The 19,007-nt window shown below is 36.9% G+C and overlaps 1 protein-coding gene across 3 annotated transcripts in view; it reads left to right on the top strand.

Moving 5' to 3' along the window:
* The window catches only part of MED13L (mediator complex subunit 13L), a 319,550-nt gene that overhangs the window by 173,401 nt on the left and 127,142 nt on the right, over window positions 1–19,007 (top strand). For all 3 annotated transcript variants that reach the window (XM_031016665.3, XM_031016664.3, XM_004053954.5), the window contains exon 4: window positions 7,425–7,508. In XM_031016665.3, the coding sequence (XP_030872525.1) occupies window positions 7,425–7,508 (84 nt within the window). The remainder of the gene's footprint in view (window positions 1–7,424; window positions 7,509–19,007) is intronic.

Here is a 19,007-nt window from a genome sequence, read left to right as displayed (position 1 = left end):
CATGATGAAACTCTGACTCTACTAAAAATGCAAAATTAGACAGGTGTGGTTGCACATGCCTGTAATCCCAGCTACTTGGGAGACTGAGGCAGGAGAATCACTTGAACCTGGGAGGCGGAGGTTGCAGTGAGCCGAGACCGTGCCATTGCACTCCAGTCTGGGCGACAAGAGTGAAACTCCATCTCAAAAAAAAAAAAAGAAAATGAGCGATGTCCTTGGATGTGGTGGTGAAGGGATTTCAGAATAACATACTCACTGGAGCATGGTGGGATGTACCGCCCTAGTTGAAGAAATCGTGATGTAACATTGTAACATTGAGAGTCGTTGGGTATAATGTGATAACAGGAGCAAGAAATGAGTAATCAATAAATACCAATTTTATTGAAATAACAGTGTTTATTTCTCTAAAGAAAGTAGGAGAATGAGTCTTTAGACTTAAGGAGCATATACTTTAATGAAAGAGACAGTACAGATATCGTAGAACAAGTGACTGAAAGCACATGTCTATTTGTAAATGTCTAGAAAGAAACATTCGCCCTGAGACTAATCAGTCTGTGTAGCTATTTACTGAATATTTTTCAGTCAAGGGAAGGAATTAAGACTTTAAATTTAAAAAACAAAATTGATCTGGGAGCAGCGGCTTGTGCCTCTAAGCCCAGCTACTCAGGAGGCTGAGTCAGGAGGATTGCTTGAGGCCAGGAGTTTGAGACCAGGCTGGGCAACAAAGCGAGACCCCCATCTCTAAATAAAAATAAAAGTAAATTAAAACTAAAGAAATAAAAAATAAAGATTAGCTGATTGTGGTGACATGTGCACTTGTAATCCCAGCTATTTGTGGGGCCAAGGCAGGAGGATGGCTTCAGCCCAGGAGTTTGAGGCTGTAGTGAGCTCTGATCTGCCACAGCACTCCAGCCTGGGCAACAGAGTGAGACTCTGTCTCTAAACATAAATAAATAAGTACATAATTTTATTTGGTAGTTGGAGAATGAGATTAGACATTAAAAGTTTAAAACTAGAGGAGAGATAAAGCTTTTGGAATTACATTAGAATGGACATTTCAGGTGAGGCCAGGCCTGTAAAAGAGGCTAACCGGACAGGCATGTTAGAGAGGATGGGATTAATAGGGCTTGCTTGGCAAGAGGAGACTGTATCCACTAGGGCACAGTAGTAGCCTAAAGTAATGAAAATATAGGGATCGCCTGGTGCGATGGCTCATGCCTTTACTCCCAGTACTTTGGGAGGCTGAGGCAGGCGTATCACAAGATCAGGAGTTCAAGACCAGCCTGACCAACATGGTGAAACCCCGTCTCTAATAAAAATACAAAAATTAGGCGTGGTGGGGCGCGTCTGTAATCCCAGCTACTCAGGAGGCTGAGGCAGGAGAATCGCTTGAACCTGGGAGTCAGAGGTAGCAGTGAGCCAAGATCACGCCACTGCACTCCAGCATGGGTGACAGAGTGAGACTCCGTATCAAAAAAAAAAAAAAAAGAAAGATAAAGAAAATATAGGGATTACTCGGGAAAGGTTTCTTCAGCCCCTCGATTATGTAGGTTTATTTTATTTGGTTAGGGATTGGGAGCATTGTAGTTTCTAGGAAGGAGACTTCTTTGCATATATATTTGATTTGGATTGGAATGGTGAGCAAAAGGCTTTGAGGCTGGTGGAGATACTCTATTATGAAGTAATGTAAAATTTAGCCTATGTGAGATGCTCTGTAACTCGATGATTAACAGAAGATGTAATTTTGTTGAGGTTATGGTAGGGAAATCTATGAAAACCGTCATACTTAAATAATTTGAAGGGCACAGAAAAGAACAGAGCTAGTGATGGGCTGCCTTCTATACCTCCCAACTGTCTCATCTGGGAAATGGCTTCCCGAGCTAGGCTGTGGCTGCTCTGGTGACATTTGTAATCTTACGTCAGGTCTGCCTGTGGCTTTGGGATTAGAGTTTGGGGTGCCAACTTTGGAATCAGGCTGCATTTACGCTTAATTATTCAGAGCCATATGGCATGACACAGAAACATTAGGTACACATATACACACAGCCTGATTTCATTTTCATTTTTCAGCAGCTGTTTTCTTTTTGAAACAGTGATTTTGGGGAGGTGGTGGGGGTTGGGAACAGAAATAATTTCCTAGTACTATTGCTTTAAGACCATTTTATAAATCTGGCACCACAGTGATCTTGCCAGATAATATTGTACTACTTTACAGCATTATATCATATTTGGATAGTGAAGTCATTTAGAAAATCTCAATAATAATGACTGGGATTACTGAGTAGAGAACCAAGGTTAATTGATATATAGTCTTAGCACTATTTATGATGATATTGATTTGAAACAGTTTTTGCCTGATGGAGTGTGTCTGCTTGATTTATTTATTTGTGAAGTTAAGTATAAATTTTGACCCTCAAAGCTTGATAGAGTGTAAAAAAGGGGAAATTATATTTCTGATGTAACTTTTATATCTTAGAATTATCTGTCATTAAAAGATTTGCAAATTACGTTCTTTAAAATATCATTAAAGCATTTGGGCAGCAGTGCTGGTCATACTAAACATTTTTTAGTGTCTATGAATCTACTATGATTTTAATCTTCAGTGGGATACGATGGGCTATAAAGAATTGAAATATGTAGATTTTTTCCCCTCAAACACCACTGTGGTATTAGCGAGAATACATACACATAAGAAAATTCAAATAACAGTACAAGACTACCTGTGATTAGTGATTATAAACAAGAAAAATGCCAGCATTACATTATGAATAGGAAAATACTCCTTGGTATATGGCATTCATTTCTCATATATTTATTGAGCACCTCCCAATATAGAGCATACATTTAAGCATGTTACATAGTGGGCACTTAAATATTTGTTGAATATTATCAATGGATAAGACAGACACACACCGTCTGTACTCCCAAAGAACTGATAGTTTTATTGGGGAATAAAGCTGTAGAACTTAATCATTACAACTCAGTGGTGAAAGTGCTGATTTGTAGATGTTAGAGTAGTGTGCAGGCTTGATCGGGACAGAAAGAATGAATAGAATTCAAATTAGAGGAGAAGGGAGAAGAAAGAGATTTCTGGCCAAAGCAGGGTTAATAGATATTAGTGGTAGTATTTAATATGGAAATTCAGAGCCAAGGACATGCTTCATAGTTGACCAGCCCTGTGTAATTGTGTGCGATGTTTTGCTCTTTCACACATTTTTTCTGAGGACAGAATTTATAGTGGCTTTCATTAATTTTTGTTGTTGTTGTTTTGTTTTTGAGACAGGATCTCACTCTGTCATCCAGGCTGGGGTGCAGGGGTGCCATCACAGCTCATTGCAGCCTCGACCTCCTGGGCTCCAGTGATCTGTCCACTTCAGCTCCCTGAGTCCTGAGTAGCTGGGACTACAGGTGTGCATGACCACACCCAGCTAATTTTTGTAATTTTTTGTAGATACAGGGTTCCACTATGTTGTCTGGTGTCAAACTCCTGGCCTCAAGCTGTTCTTCCACTTTGGCTCCCCAGAGTGCTGGGATTACAGGCCTGAGCCACCATGCCTGGCTCATTAATTTTTTTTTTTTTTTTTTGAGACGGAATCTCTCTTTTCACCCAGGCCAGAATGCAATGGTGTGATCTTGGCTCACTGCTGTCTCTACCTCCTGGGTTCAAGCGATTCTCTTGCTCCAGCCTCCCGAGTAGGTGGGATTACAGGTGCCCACCACAACACCCGGGTAAATTTTTGTATTTTTAGTAGAGACGGGGCTTTACCATGTTGGCCAGTCTGGTCTCAAACTCCTGACCTCAGGTGATCCACCCATCTCGGCCTCCCAAAGTGCTGGGATTACAGGGGTGAGCCACTGTGCCCAGCCAATTTTTTTTTAAAGCTATAGATCCATGACCCAAAAACGTTTGAGAACCAAGGACTTTGTGCCTCTATATATAGGCTACTGTTGAGTCAGCATATTCCCTTGTATCAATTAGGTCTTCCTTAGAAAAGGCACACCTTCTCTCTCATTTCCTCCTATAAACATGTGGAAATACTTCTATACTGCCTAATCTTGGAGGGACTGTGTGTGTATCTCCCATCTCTGTCCCAGTACTTAAAAAACTGAGTAAAAACACTACTTCATGCAATTCTCTGCTGTCATGTTTTCCTTTCATTGTGTGGGAAATCATTGATCACAGAGAAACTCATTAGCAAATGAAAAATCATGTAAGTTATTTGTGACTCTTATTTGGAAACACATGGTTTCAGCTTGAAGCATCGGTATTTTCCATGGCTGTTTTGTGTGTAACAACCTTTTGATGACATTGCCTGACGAAGAAATATGACCTGCAGTGGGAACTCAAGGAGCTCTATTCACACAGTGTTGGACTCTCAGCGTTTTCATCAGCCTTTTTGCCTTTTGCTTTTGTCCTTGAGTGGTCTTGACTGTGCACTGCTCTTCTACCCTCCGGACCTTGTTTGTTTTTTCTGGAATGAAGTCCAGCATATAGAATTTGTGACTTTTACTTGATAGAAGAACAAATAAACTTTCACACATTGTCCTCTTCAGTCACAGATATTTTATCTGCTTTTATTTCATATTATACTGTCTGTAGCCTTGGATTTTTCTTTCTGTACACTGTAAATTTATGATTTGTTACTGAATAAATGTTTGTTTTGAATTCTGACCTTCAAGACATGAGGAAATGAATATTTTTTAAAACAGTATTTACTAAGTGAGGATGTGTGTTACTGGAAGACTGTTCAGTGTTTGACATGACTCCATACCTGTTACGTGTCTTATTGCTTTTATTCTCAGCATTATCAGTTTTAAGATATACCTTCAATGTAACAATGGCTTTTGGAGAATAACGAAGCATTATCACGTTAAATAGACTGTAATTTACAAGGTACATTTGGACTTGAGAAATAAGGAAAGAATTGGGAAAATGTGACAGCATGAGAGTTGGTATATGCTAATTATTAAATGTCCTGGCTCTGTGATCAGATATACCTGGGCTTGTGTGCAGCTCTGCTGTTTATTATCTGGATGACATTCTCACTGTGCCTCAGCTTCTTCATCTATAAAAATTGCCATTGTAACACTCATCTTTTATTACTATTACAAGAGTTAAATAAGGTACTGTGCCTGGTAATCAACCAGGTAGTGGTGGTATAGTGATTCTGGTAGCAGTTATTGATAATATTATTGCAGAAACTTGGTATTAAACACTAGAGTTCTAGTGGAAATATGTTTATATGTACTCTAATAAAAATATAAGTCTGTTAGCTAGTGAATAAACTATGGAGATGCTTTTTCAGTTTTGCTTCTTGAATACCTCCTCCTTGGGTGGGTGTGCCATATTTCCTATTCTAAATTTAATGGAGTCACAGTCCTTACCCCTAAAAAGCGTTTTTTTTTTTAACTTGTAAGCTTAGGAAAACAGATTTGGTTATGCTGAAAATGATTTTCTTCGTTGTGAACAGTGGAAGATCGCAGTAGAAATTTATTTTCTAAGTAAAACCAGTGGAGCCCAGTGACTTTTTGGTACATTGGTTCTCCGAATTGACTCTGCCCAAAAGGAGTTCCATTGTGGTCATCAGAAACTATTACCATTCACTAACCCATCTAACCTGTAATGAGTTGGGTGAGGGCTTGAATTGTTTCCAACCTCTTTGATGGTGGGGAAATTACAGAGGCAAAAGCCATGTGCAGAATTGCCTCAATATGGAATAAAGAATTGCTATATAACTCTTTTGCTGGTAGGTAGGACCTTGTATAGAAGAATTACATTCAGTGTTCTGACATCTTTTCTTACAAAATATGTAGGATTTCACTGAATACTGTTAGAGATAACTGTATTTCAATAGTTCCAAATGTGCACATTTTCCCCATTTCCCCCCATTTTTATGTTTTTGTTTTTATTTTTATTTTTATATTTATTTATTTTTTTTTGAGATGGAGTTCCGCTCTCGTTGCCCAGGCTGGAGTGCAATGGCGTGATCTCAGATCACTGCAACCTCTGCCTCCCGGGTTCAAGTGATTCTCTTCCTTCAGCCTCCCGAGTAGCTGGGATTACAGGCGTGCACCACCACGCCGAGCTAATTTTTTGTATTTTTAGTAGAAACGGGGTTTGACCATGTTAGCCAGGCTAGTCTCGAACTCCTGACCTCAGGTGATCTGCCCGCCTCGGCTTCCCAAAGTGCTGGGATTACCGGCATGAGCCACCCACCCAGCCTCATTTTTATGTTTTTAAAATCAGTTATACTCCTTACAATCCATAGCATCCGCAGTTGGCCAGGTGGCAGTTAAGATACAGTTGTCATTTGCCTGCACATGAGTGAACTTGATCATAACTCTGTGTTGTTGTCAGTTCAGCTGAATTGTGTATGTTATTGTTGTTACAAGAGTTTGGTTCACTTGCCATTTAACATGTCTTCAAAAAGACATGTTAGAATACCTTGTGATTTGACATTAAAATGACATACACAAGTTGCATGGAAACAGAAGTGGGCCACTGCTTGTATATCAATAAAGCAGATATTCGTTATCGAAGACACAATTGCAATTCTTTGTTTCTTGCAAAGCCATAATCAAGTGCTTTATTGTGCCTACAAAAAGAAAATACCTAAGATAAAGCTGTGCTGTATTTTTGTCACTGAGATCCTCGTCATGTAAAAAGTATTGCCTATCACATGCAAAGCCAAAAAATAAAAAAAAAAAAATTTAAAAAGCCAGCATTAAAACTTGCAAGATGGGCTGGGCATGATGGCTCACACCTATAATCCCAGCACTTTGGGAGGCTGAGGCGGGTGGATCACTTGAGGCCAGGAATTCGAGACCAGCCTGGCCAACGTGGTGAGACCCCATCTCTATTAAAAGTACAAAAATTAGCCAGACATGGTGGTGCATGCCCATAATTCCAGCTACCTGGGAGATTGAGACAGGAGAATCACTTGAACCTGGGAGGTGGCGGCTGCAGTGAGCCAAGATTGCACCACTGCCCTCCAGCCTAGGCAACGGAGACTCTGTCTCAAAAAAAAACTTGAAAGATGGGTGTTAGTGGCTTGGATGAATATCTCTGAAGTTCTCTTAAGAAATGCTGTATTCCTAACATTCTTGATGATGCAAGAATTGAAATTATGCAGAAGCGTGATTTTATTTGAAGTAATTCTGAAGCATAAGATGTTTTAGAAATACATCAATTTATTTTGCTTACTTTTGTTTACATTTTCTTTTTTACGTGGGCATAAGAATCTGTGCCCAGTGTCCCAGAGTTCTTTCGGAAAGTATAACTTAAAAATTTTAAGTGATAAAACATTTTGATAGTTTAATTGGTGGTGTTTTTATTTTTGGTGATATATCTCATCTGGTGTATTGCTTCAGCGACTAATTTGTTACTGATACTATAAAAGTAATTCTTGATGTAATTATTTTAGGTGCCTAATGGATAAGAACTTCGTTAGGATTGGGAAATGGTTTGTCCGACCCTACGAAAAGGATGAAAAGCCAGTCAACAAAAGGTGAGCCTTTAGAATGCTCTTGGCTTTTTGGTTTCTTTGGCCTTGTGGGTGGGTAAACAGCTTATTGATTTATTTATTTCCTAATAATGTTAGTAGTTTAGATATACTCAAATAGATTCCTGGATCACAGTGTTCTTAAATACTGTATTATTAAATTTATATTCAATATTAAAGATTGATTAGAAAGGCGATTGCCAATATACTCATGTTCAAGCCACATATTACTATACTATTTGGAATTAAGATAATCTGTTTTGTTATTTTCCATTTTCCTTCCTCATCTTTGACTTTTTTTTTTTTTTTTTTTTTTGAGGCTGTGTCTCACTCTCACCCAGGCTGGAGTACAGTGGTGCCATCTTGGCTCACCTCAGCCTCGACTTCCCAGGCTCAGGTGATCCTCCCAACTCAGCCTCCCAAGTAGCTGGGACCACAGGTGTATGCCACCACACCTGGCTAATTTTTTGTATTTTTGGTAGAGATGGGATTTTGCTGTGTTGCCCAGGCTGGTCTCGAACTCCTGAACTCAAGCCATCTGCCCACCTTGGCCTCTCAAACTGCTGGGATTATAGGTGCGAGCCATTGCGCCCGGCCTCATCATTGATTTTTTAAAAGTGTTGTATGGAATAAGTTTAAAAACAGTGAAGAAATGGTGACAATTTTTGTGGAATTCATTGGTGCCCCTTAAAGAAGATCGACACATCTTTGACGATTGTAAAACCAGAACTGTGAATTACTTTCCTAAACAATCCTAAACTTTTAGCCATCATATGTGTGTGTTTAAATGCAATCCTTGATACTATACAGACATGGAATTTTAGATCAGTCACACCAGAATCGGAAAACAAAACCCTCAGAATTTAAAATTTACTTTGGCTACCTCTGAATGTAGCATACATGTAGTTGGAATCATAAGTTGATGGTGAATATTCATTATTGATGAGCATGGTATTCAATTTAAATTTTGTTTTATTATCAGTGTACTTGCCCTAAGTGTCCCAGGTACTGGGTGCAGATTAGAGCCCTTGAAGCCTTACACAGTAGTTTTAAGATTAGGCCTTTTCTTTTGGTTGCAAAATTTCAGCTGGAAACTCCTGCCTCATTAGGAACCTTTGCTTGCTTAACTTTCCTAGTTTCTAGCAGAGACTTAATTAGTAGTCTTCTCACTCAACCTGTCTGCCTTAAATCTTTAATGAAATGGTTGTGGAATCTTCTCATTCACCAAACATAATTTATGAAAATTTTCAAATCAGATAAATTAGGGACCGGAAGTTTTCTTTGTCAAATCACCATAAACTTCTTTGAAGCATTTTCCTTTTCAGTATATTCAAAATCCTTTAAAAAGTAGCAATGTGTATGGGTGTGTGAAAGTTTGATTCTGTTTACAGATACTTTGATGAAATGGGATTTTTTCCCCCCTTATAAATATATATGTATAGATTCGGCTTAACTAATGTGTTTCATGAGTTTTTACTTTCATTTATTTTTACTTCTTTAAGTTTTTGAGACAGGGTCTTGCTTTGTTATCCAGGCAGGAGTGCCAGTGGCGTGATCTCGGCTCACTGCAACCTCTGCCTCCCGGGTTCAAGCGATCCTCCCACTTCAGCCTCCCAAGTAGCTGGGACTGTAGGCACACACCACCACACCCAGCTCATTTTTAAATTTTTTGTAAAGACAGGGTTTTGCCATGGCTGGTCTTGAACTCCTGAGCTCAAAGCAGTCCACCTACCTTGGCCTCCCAAAGTTCTGGGATTACAGGTGTGAGCCCCTGTGCCTGGCCTTTGGTTTTTACTTTTAATCTTATCATTCTCCTTAAATTTACAGAGGACTTAAATTTAAATTTTCTGAGTGGTTTAAATTTGGCTTTTATGTTTATGACTCTGCAGACTTAAATATGGAGTGCTTTATCCCAGTGACCTTCTTTATCATTCTGAGTACGTCTGTCCATGCCTAACATGGGTTGTGTCACTGGTCACTGGTGAGTTAAATGAGCTAGTCATAAAATAGCTTTAGACCATAAAATACAGGATGATTTGACAGCCACTTGGGGATGAAGAGGAAATGTAGATAAAAAGTAGGGATTGAAGGAGTAGCAATTAGTATGTTAATAGTAAAAAATAATGTTAAAAAGTCAAATACAGTTATCAGCCTATTTTATATAGAGTTTGTATATCTTTACACTCATTTTGGCTCCAAAAATCTTCATAACTTTAGCAAGCCTGATGTAAATAATGCATGTAATGTATTTGGGAATTTGATTCAATATAAATGGGAGGCTGCTGATATATGAACACTGTAATTGAATGGATTTTAGACTTTATGTTCATGATTGAATATGGGACTTTGTTTTCCTTCAGTGCAGAAATGTAAATTATTTTGAAACAGTATTTCAGAAAAGCTTAACAATTAGAAAACATTTAAACCAAAGATGAATTTAAAAATTGGCGTTTGCTTTAATAAAACTTTATTAGGTATGATGACTTTTCCTCCTTTTATTCTCTGAGTGGAAAATAGAGCCTCTTGGTAGATGTTGAAATAGGATCTCAGTAGTCATGCCTGAGTTGGACAGTTTTAAATGGACAGTCATGCTGTGAAGGAGAGCATTTAGCATTAGAAGAGAATCGGGTTCACATCTTATTCTTCCACTTGCAAGTTAGATTTTGGACAAAGTTTATCTCAGCTGAATTTTTATTATTATTGAGTTGAAAATCATAATGTCTTAGAGGGTTATAGTGAAGATTAAATTAGATGATTTATGTGGCAGTTTATAATTTAGTTGAGAGAGAGAAATGAATTAAATTAATTTTTCTTAAGTGTAATTGTGTCTTTTTTGGTACATTGGTACAGATCCATTTAGTGGCTAATGGAGAGGAAAACCTGTTGCCCAGTGCTAAACAAATTAAATGTACAAATTTATGTTTTAGAAAAGCTCTTATTTCCAAGTATAGTGTAATACTAGCATATAGTATCTATATATAATATTGATAATCTTAGCATATAGATAGTATATGCTAGGATTACTAGCATTACTGATTATTAGTATTACTGATTTCTCATACTGCATATTTTAGATATTCTAATCGTGGTGAAAAAATACTGATGAATGAGTTCTCCCTGTTAGAATAATAGCATATGATTTTTTGTGCTATAATTTCTTTCTGTACTCCTTTAAAGTTCTTGTGCTATGATTTCATTTACTAATGGACTCCTAAAAGGGTTCTTAATATTTGATATGAGTTGATGTTCAGGAGAATTCTAAAATAGATTATTTGCATATTATATATTAAAAATATGTATTTGATCAGGTAGTTTTAGAAACATAGAAATTCATTCAGTATAATTTTTTCTCTATATTGACATCTTTTATTATTCATATCCTTGGGAAAAGAATAAGTAGAAAATACAACTTTGGGTTTGCCCTTGAGTGGTGACAACTAAAATCAAACATACAAAATTTCTGTTTTCTAAGGTCTAGGTTGAACTTGAAAAAAAGCTTTTGCATTCAGAATATGTTTTAAAACAAACCAGTGAAAATCATTTGGAAGTTATTCCAATCATGCAGGTTCTCTCTCTTGGGAAGGCATTTGTTTTCTAATGTAATCTCAATCCACGTTTTATTACTGGAGAATTTGAAATCTATATACTTTAGTCTTTGAATGTCATTTTTAGGAAACAGTTTATTGCCCTCAATAACAGTGGGCCTTTGATCTTTTCTGGTATCAGGTATACAGAAGCTAAGTTAACAAAAATAGTAACTTGCTAATTCATTTTCTGAGTTAATTTGCTGTCACTGGCTCTTGGGCAAATCTACTCTGTGCTTGGGTGATACTCCAGAGAGCATCACATGTTTTCAGATATTCTAATTACTTTTGTATGTGCTGATAGCACATGTGCACACCTCCCCCACACCACACATATACCCATACACACTGAAAGTATATTACTTTAACTATGGTTTTTGTCTTCTCTCCTCTTAACTTCAGACTTTTTAAAACTTCTTTTTTATTTTCTTACATTACCTAACATATATATTTAAGAAATGTAAATACGTTTTTTGGTTTAATAGCAAAGCGTGTATTTTGTGTAACAATACATTATTAGCTCATACCAGAAATGTTTTGATGTAGGAGAACCATATTTAGTATTTTGAAACTTTCCCTTCCTTTCCTTTCTTCATCCTCCCCTTTATCTCCTCAAAGATAACAACCTGCTATTCCATTTTCTGAATTAATTAGCTATCACTGACTCATGGGCAAACCTGCCCTGTTCTTGAGTGGTACGCCTTCTCTCCATCCTCCTCTTTTTCCCCAGACTCTGTTATAGCCCAGTCATCTGTGTTATTTAGCTTTTAGAGATGCCCAGATAAGAAGGCGGAGAAGAGATCCCTAGTCTAGAAGGTGAGCAGACACTTCAAGTGTGAACGGTAAAGCAAGCCTCTTTTTAGTGTCCAGAAAAATGAGATCAGTAGCTATCTATGATTTTTTCTGTTTTACTCATAAATTTACTTTGCACATGTGGTGCCTATCTGTTAATAAGGGCTTGCTGATGGGAAGTCCATAGATAAATATTAATGGGACAATTTGGACTTACATAATCATGTATAATAGTTTTACAGCTTTTTTTTGTAGCTCTATAAAGTATTTAGTCATTTTCTGAGAGTCTATCTGAGGGAGTTACAGTATTCTGCCATTTGAATATATTTGGGGATTGTGTGAAAAGTGAGAAGAGGGATGAAGTTAGAGTCTTGGGGATCATCAACATTTGTAGAATGGGTACAGAAACAAGAATACATAAAGGAGACTGAAGAGTCAACTGGAAATGAGAACCAAGAGAGACTGGTGTTACCAGAACCATGGAATTTTAAAGTTTCAAGATTGATCAGCTGTGTCTGCCATAGAGGCATGTAAAACATGTACTATAAAGACTATTAGATTTGGCAATTATGTAGTCATTGTGACTATAACATTGGCAGTTTCAAGTGGTGAAATTCAGATTGCAGTAGCTTGCATTATAAATGGGAGTTGAAGTGAAGATACTGAATGTAGAGCTCTTGCAGTATTTTTTACAAGTAGCTGCAAAACACAAAACTGTTGATTCCAGGAAGGGAGCAGACAAACACTTAATAAGGGCTTGTGATAAAGCTTAATAGTGGTAGCTATAATTTTAAAAAGTATCTTCTGTGTACCAGGTACTTTGCTCTGTAGTTTCATAAACATATATAGGGGAATGTTAAATTGAAAGACCACTTCAGCCAGAGATGATGATAGTTAAATACAGTATTTGCTTTCTATCTAACTCTTCTAGTTTTTCCTTTTTTTCTTAATAACTTAAAAGAAGTTATGACTGTTAGTTTTTATTTTTCATTTGTGCTATTAGTGGTCTAAACAGTATATGTCAACAATAATTATTGATTTTTACACTTTAAAGTAAAATATATTTAAATATGTGCTATTTTCAAGAAGGATTGAAAATACCTTATAGTAAAAGATATACCTTGTTTTTTAAATTCTTTTTTATAGTAAAAGATATACCTTGTTTTTTAATTCTTTTTTTTTTTTTTTTTTTTTTTGAGACAGAGTTCCGCTCTGTCACCCAGGCTGGAGTGCACAGGTGCGATGTCAGCTCACTGCAGTGTCCTCCAGGTTCAAACAATTCTCCTGCCTTAGCCTCCCAAGTAGCTGGGATCACAGGCATGCATCACCACACCTGGCTAATTTTGTATTTTTAGTAGAGACGGGATTTCACCATGTTGGCCAGGCTAGTCTCGAACTCTTGACCTCACGTGATCCACCTGCCTTGGCCTCCCAAAGTGCTGGGATTACAGGCGTCAGCCACTGCGCCTGACCTATACCTTGTTTTTTAATATACTGGAGAGGTTGAGAGAATACCATTATTGTAATTCCTTTTTAAATTCCTGCTAAATAACTGAAACTAAGCTCAAAACAAATCTCTCCTTGTTCAATAGACCGTTCATCTGGAAATATAGATGATCTTCCATTAACTATTTGACCTTGTGGGACTTAGTGAATCCTTTGGGACTTCAGTTTTAGCATTTATTTCTAAATTGTCTTGTAGCTTTCTGATTATCTGATTCTCTAAGTGAAGTGAAGTTGGTGAAGTCTGGACATGTCCTATCCATGTATGTCTCTGTATATATCCATATCTTTTATTCTTTTTTTCTCTACCACTCAGAGCATGTTACCTTCATTGTATTTAGTTCTGCTGTAAGCAGAAAGTAACTCTCGTATTCACCACTGCAAGAGATTTGATATCATTCTTCCCAAGAGTTGGAAAATTTTAAAAGAACATGTTTGTAGAGAGGGAAGGATTATGTTAACTTGAGTAACGATACTCATAATCAGATCAAGAAATGGGAGGAGAAATTGTAGGTTCCAAATGGGAGTTGAGGTGTTAATTTCAGTTTTTATTACAGAGGTGACCACCTGTTCACCTTTGCTTAAGGTGTCTTAGCCAAAAGCCACTTTCCCTGTTGGAAACAAAGTCAGTTGAAGCTTCAGAGCATGAATGAATAAAGGTTCAAAGTTTAACCTTTTGGTAGCGTGAGGGAAGTACTGTTCAGTTTACTCATATCTCAGCCTCATTTAGGATGTTGTTCATGGTATGTTTTTCTGACCAAATAATAGACTGAGCCTAAGTACCATAGAATGATATTGCAGTATATCAACTAGATCATTCTCATAGATTAATGAAACGGATTACTCTAGAAGTTGACTACATTTAAAAAGGAATGTCTTATCCTCTGCTTTGTAAATGTAGCTAAATTTGGCATACTTTGCTGAAGTATCTTAGAATTTAGAGAAAGTGTAAAAATGAATATGCCTGGAAGGTTGTTTCCATTCTTTTTTCATGGCATCAGTAACATGGGGGGAATTTTATGGCAAGTTAAAAACAGACTTGTCTGAGGGAAATGACTGCTCCTATTTTTATGCTATTACTATATTTTTTCATTTCCACATTTATTTTGTATTTATTTACAAAATGAGAAAACAGTTCATCTGTGTAGGCGAGAGGGGAATGTTGTCTTAATTTTAATTTGGAAAATTTCAGCTGTACTAAGTATAAATTAATTTTCCAGTGTGGCTTAAAAATTTAAGAATCTGGAGATTATTACTTATGAATTCCTGTTATAGTCTACCACATATTTCTGCCACCTCTATTACTAATCCTAAAAGGATACTGTAATACTTACGGTATGTTTTCAGACTGAACCCATTGATTTAATAATATCAAATGTTTAGATGATATCATCCTTTTCATTTCCATTTAGTTTCTGGTTTATATTATTATAGTCAAGACTTAGTGAAAATCGCCGGGTGCTGTGGCATATGCATATAGTCGTAGCTAGTTGAGAGACTGAGGCAGGAGGATTGCTTGAGCCCAGGAGTTCAGGAGTTCAAGTCCAGCCTGGGCGACACAGTGAGATCCCATCTTTATAGAAAAGAATTTAGTGAACATTACTATGGTGTGGACATAAAAGAAGGCAGATTTTAAAAGAAGATTTAAATAACTGGAAAGTGTATATTTTATTTTCGATAATGTCATTTTCAGTTCCATAATTTCCATTGGACCTTTTTTATCATTTCCATTTCTCAGCTGTCATTTTGTATTTGTTTATTCATTGTGAGCACATTTTCCTTTATGTCCTTAAGCTGCTTACAATAATTGCTTACAGATTTTTGCTACTAAAAAAAATCTGGATTTTTCTCTATTGGTTGTGTTTTCTCTTGAATATGGGTTAGATTTTTCTTGTTTTTTCATATGTTGAATAATTTTGAATTATATTCTGAACAATGATATAGTATGGAAACTCTGGATTCTGTTATCTTTGAACGTGTTGTTGATTTGGCCTTTTCTTTTCTCCTTTTTTTTTTCTTTTTTAAGCAAGGAGTTAATTTTGGCTGAATTTTGGTCTCCCCTCCCCACCCCTCCCCTCTCCTCTTTTCTTTTCTTTTCTTTCTTTTTTAAGCAAGGGGTTAACTTTGGCTGAATTCAGATTCCAAACTATTGTCTCTTTTGTGGTGGGCAGAAGCTGAAATTTCTTTACTTCTTTTATCCTAGGGTTTCTCAGCCTTGGCACTGTTGATTCATAGGCTGGATAATTGTGAGAGCTTTCCTGTGCATTGTAGGATTTTCAGCAGCATCCCTGATCTCTCCCTACCTGATGCCAGTCACACCCTCCTCCCTCAGTCGTGACAACCCAAAATGTCTCCAGATAGTGCCAGATTTTCCTTGGGAGGGCAAGTCACCCCTGGTTGAAAACCACTGTTTTAGCCTTCCGAGGGCTGTTGAGAGCCTGCACCATGCACATAGTGTAGGAATTGGCCAGAGATTTGGGCAGAGTTTGTGTCTTTGATTCTCTTCTTTCCAGAATTTCTATTCTCATTTTCAGCAGCTGTGGTCTCTTTAACTCAGTCCTCTGGTTCTTTGCCACTAAGAATCAAGGTCGGGTTTCTGTTAGTTTTAGCTATTGTGGTTCAGTCTGCCCTATGCTACAAACTGTTTAAAAAGGGGGGTGGAGGGGTAGGTGGACAACTGTGATGAGAATGAGGATGATTGATTCAGTGCCATTTCCTCCTTCTGGTGGTAAACTCTTGCCCCTCCCCCAGGATCTTCCTGCATTTGGTAACTCAGGTTTTTGCAGATTTTAATATCTTCTTCATAATTTATAGTTGTTATTTAAAGGGAGTGTCATGTTGGAGTGGAAGGAACTACTTTGTACTACTGGGAGGGGAACCTGATACGTATTTTAGGATGTAAAACTTGACGTTGCATACCATCCTTTGTCAAGGAGGGTACCATCTTTTAAAAAATGTATAGACATAAAAGATCTTTATTATATATTTGGAGTTAACATTTATATAAAACCTTTTCCTGATGCACTTTTAGTGCTCTATACAAATGTTTCTTAACAGCCCTTATGAACTTTTTTTGCAGAATGAGGTAGGATGATGAGAAGTGAGACAGACCAGTAAGAGGAAGGAAGGTCTGGGAGGTGACCAAACAAGGCTGAAAGGCAGATGATAGGATTGTAAGGGGAATGGAGGCGATTGAGGGATGGCTGCCTGTTTGATTCATAGTGTGCTGTTAGTAAATGGGGTCCTTTCTTTGAAAAGTGTGATCACACTTGGTAAAATTTTCTGACTGTGGCATCTGTGTAGCAACTTGGCAGCAGGGGGAAAGCATTGTAGATTAGAGTTAGATTTCAGAACATTTCTCTTTCGACAAGAATATTCATTTCTGGAAAGATGGTTAAGAATACAGTTTCATATTTTTGCTTTTGGTTGACTTTACACTTTTTTTTCTAACATTTTTTTCCTCATTAGTTTAAGGAAACAATTTAAAATGTTAAGAAAAAGATTACATAAATTCTGTTAAGCTTAAAATTACTCACTTAAGCTTGCCTTTTTTGTGATGAATTTTATGGTATTGAATAAGATAGCATAAATAAAGTAGCTAATACAGAACCTAACATCTGGTTATTGTGTAATGGTAGCTGTTTGCTATTAGTAGTGAAACTGGTGGTAGTAATATTTAGAAAAAATTAAGGATAATTTTTTATGATGTTGGTAATTTCTTGTACTAGAGAAAGCTTGCCAATCAAATATTTATGAATCAGTTTTTATATACACAATTTGCATTAAATAAGGTAGGTGTTTCTACTATAAATCTTTCTACATAATGGCAATATAAGAAATGTCATATCATATACTGATTTTACCCCTAAAATAATGACATCAGCTGTTTTCTAATTTTAAAGAAGTAGTCTTACCAAATGTTTGAAATCACCATGATTTTGGTATGAATTTGAAAATATGGTGTTTACTAGCATTGTGGTTCTGTTGCTATCCTTTTATGGAGTCAAAGGAAAAAATTTTGAAAATGCATAATGTATTAAATAACTATATGACTATTTGTTGTGGAGTGTTAAATGATGTTATAAAAATAAAGCTTTTAAGTATGGTTCGTAGAAATTATTAGATCTGTCTCTGAGAACCTATTAAGTGTGGCTTGCATGCTTCATTTAGGATTTTATTAACAGTTGTATAAGATTGAAGTATAATAGCTTGATATTTATGGTTAAAGAATATCATGGGCCGGGCACAGTAGCTCACGCCTGTAATCCTAGCACTTTGGGAGGCCGAGACAGGCAGATCACTTGAGGTCGGGAGTTTGAGACCAGCCTGACCAACATGGAGAAACTCCGTCTCTACTAAAAATACAAAATTAGCTGGGCGTGGTGGTGCAAGTCTGTAATCCCAGCTAGTCAGGAGGCTGAGGCAGGAGAATCGCTTGAACCCGGGAGGCGGAGGTTGCAGTGAGCTGAGATCCCACTGTTGCATTCAAGCCTGGGCAACAAGAGCGAGACTCTGTCTCAAAAAAAAAAAAAAAAAAAGAATTATCGTGGAAAACTGCTAAATTAAAATACTACATTTTACGGAAACTGTGGAGCTGCCTCCTTGATAGAATGTTAGGTCTGTTTTTGTTGTCTTCTGCCTATGTCCCTTGACTTGTAGTTTCTTTTGTTTCAAATCACTCTGCCCTTGTATATACTTTGGTTAGACTACTTTTGGTGAAGCACTCTCCAATAGAAGAACATAATGTGGTGTCAATTGTGTAGGGATTGCCCAAGCATTGTCTAGCATTTCTGCTCCCCAGCAGAAGCCATTTTATCCAGCCAGAGTTGCCCTTCACAGTTCTAGCATAGTCTAAACTCATTTTCTCATTGTTCGTATTCTTTCTCTCCCACCCACTCTGTCTTCCCTGGCAATTCAAGTTAAATTCCATCTCTCTTCTCTGAGTTGCTCCCCTGAAGTAACATTTCTGTTTCTTCTGGCATTTTACCTCTAAATTTATCAATAACATGTTTATTCTGCTGTTCTTAATGTCGTGTGTGTGTGTGTGTGTGTGTGAGTGATTTTAATCTTCTCTTGAATTCATACTATAGAAGATGAGAATTTAGTCTTTCTCCTTTCCCCATTCCTACATTACTCCTAAATTGAATCTTTAATATAAAATCATTTATTTTAGTTTCCAGTGTACATCATAATTTTACCTTTTTTTCTACTCAGGATCTATAATTCCCAGCACAAAAGGTTGCGTTAAACTGAATAGGACATACTTTTCCTTTGTAAATCTATTTCATATGCTTTAGGATCAAAATGGTAAATGAGGTTTCAAAAGTAATCTAACATAAAACAAAAATTGAGTTATGTCATTAAAATAGAAATAGTCTCTTCACCATTCTTATCTTGATGTTAAAAGATGATCTTTTAAACTATTTTATAATTGGGTTGAGATCTTTGATTCTTATAATTATTGGTTTTGTATGGTTATTTATCAGTGTTATTCATTATTGAGTGGTTTGTTCAAGGTTGAGCAATTGGGCTGTTTGTGACCCTTATTTTACTATGAGTATTTTTTAATAGAAAGCCTACAGTACTGTTGGACTTTGTGCCCTGTCATGCTGGATTGTGAATTGCA

The sequence above is a fragment of the Gorilla gorilla genome, chromosome 10, assembly GCF_029281585.2.
Source record: "Gorilla gorilla gorilla isolate KB3781 chromosome 10, NHGRI_mGorGor1-v2.1_pri, whole genome shotgun sequence".
NCBI lineage: Eukaryota > Metazoa > Chordata > Mammalia > Primates > Hominidae > Gorilla > Gorilla gorilla.
Note: the sequence above shows the minus strand (reverse complement) of the source record. Positions and strands in the feature narration are given on the sequence as shown.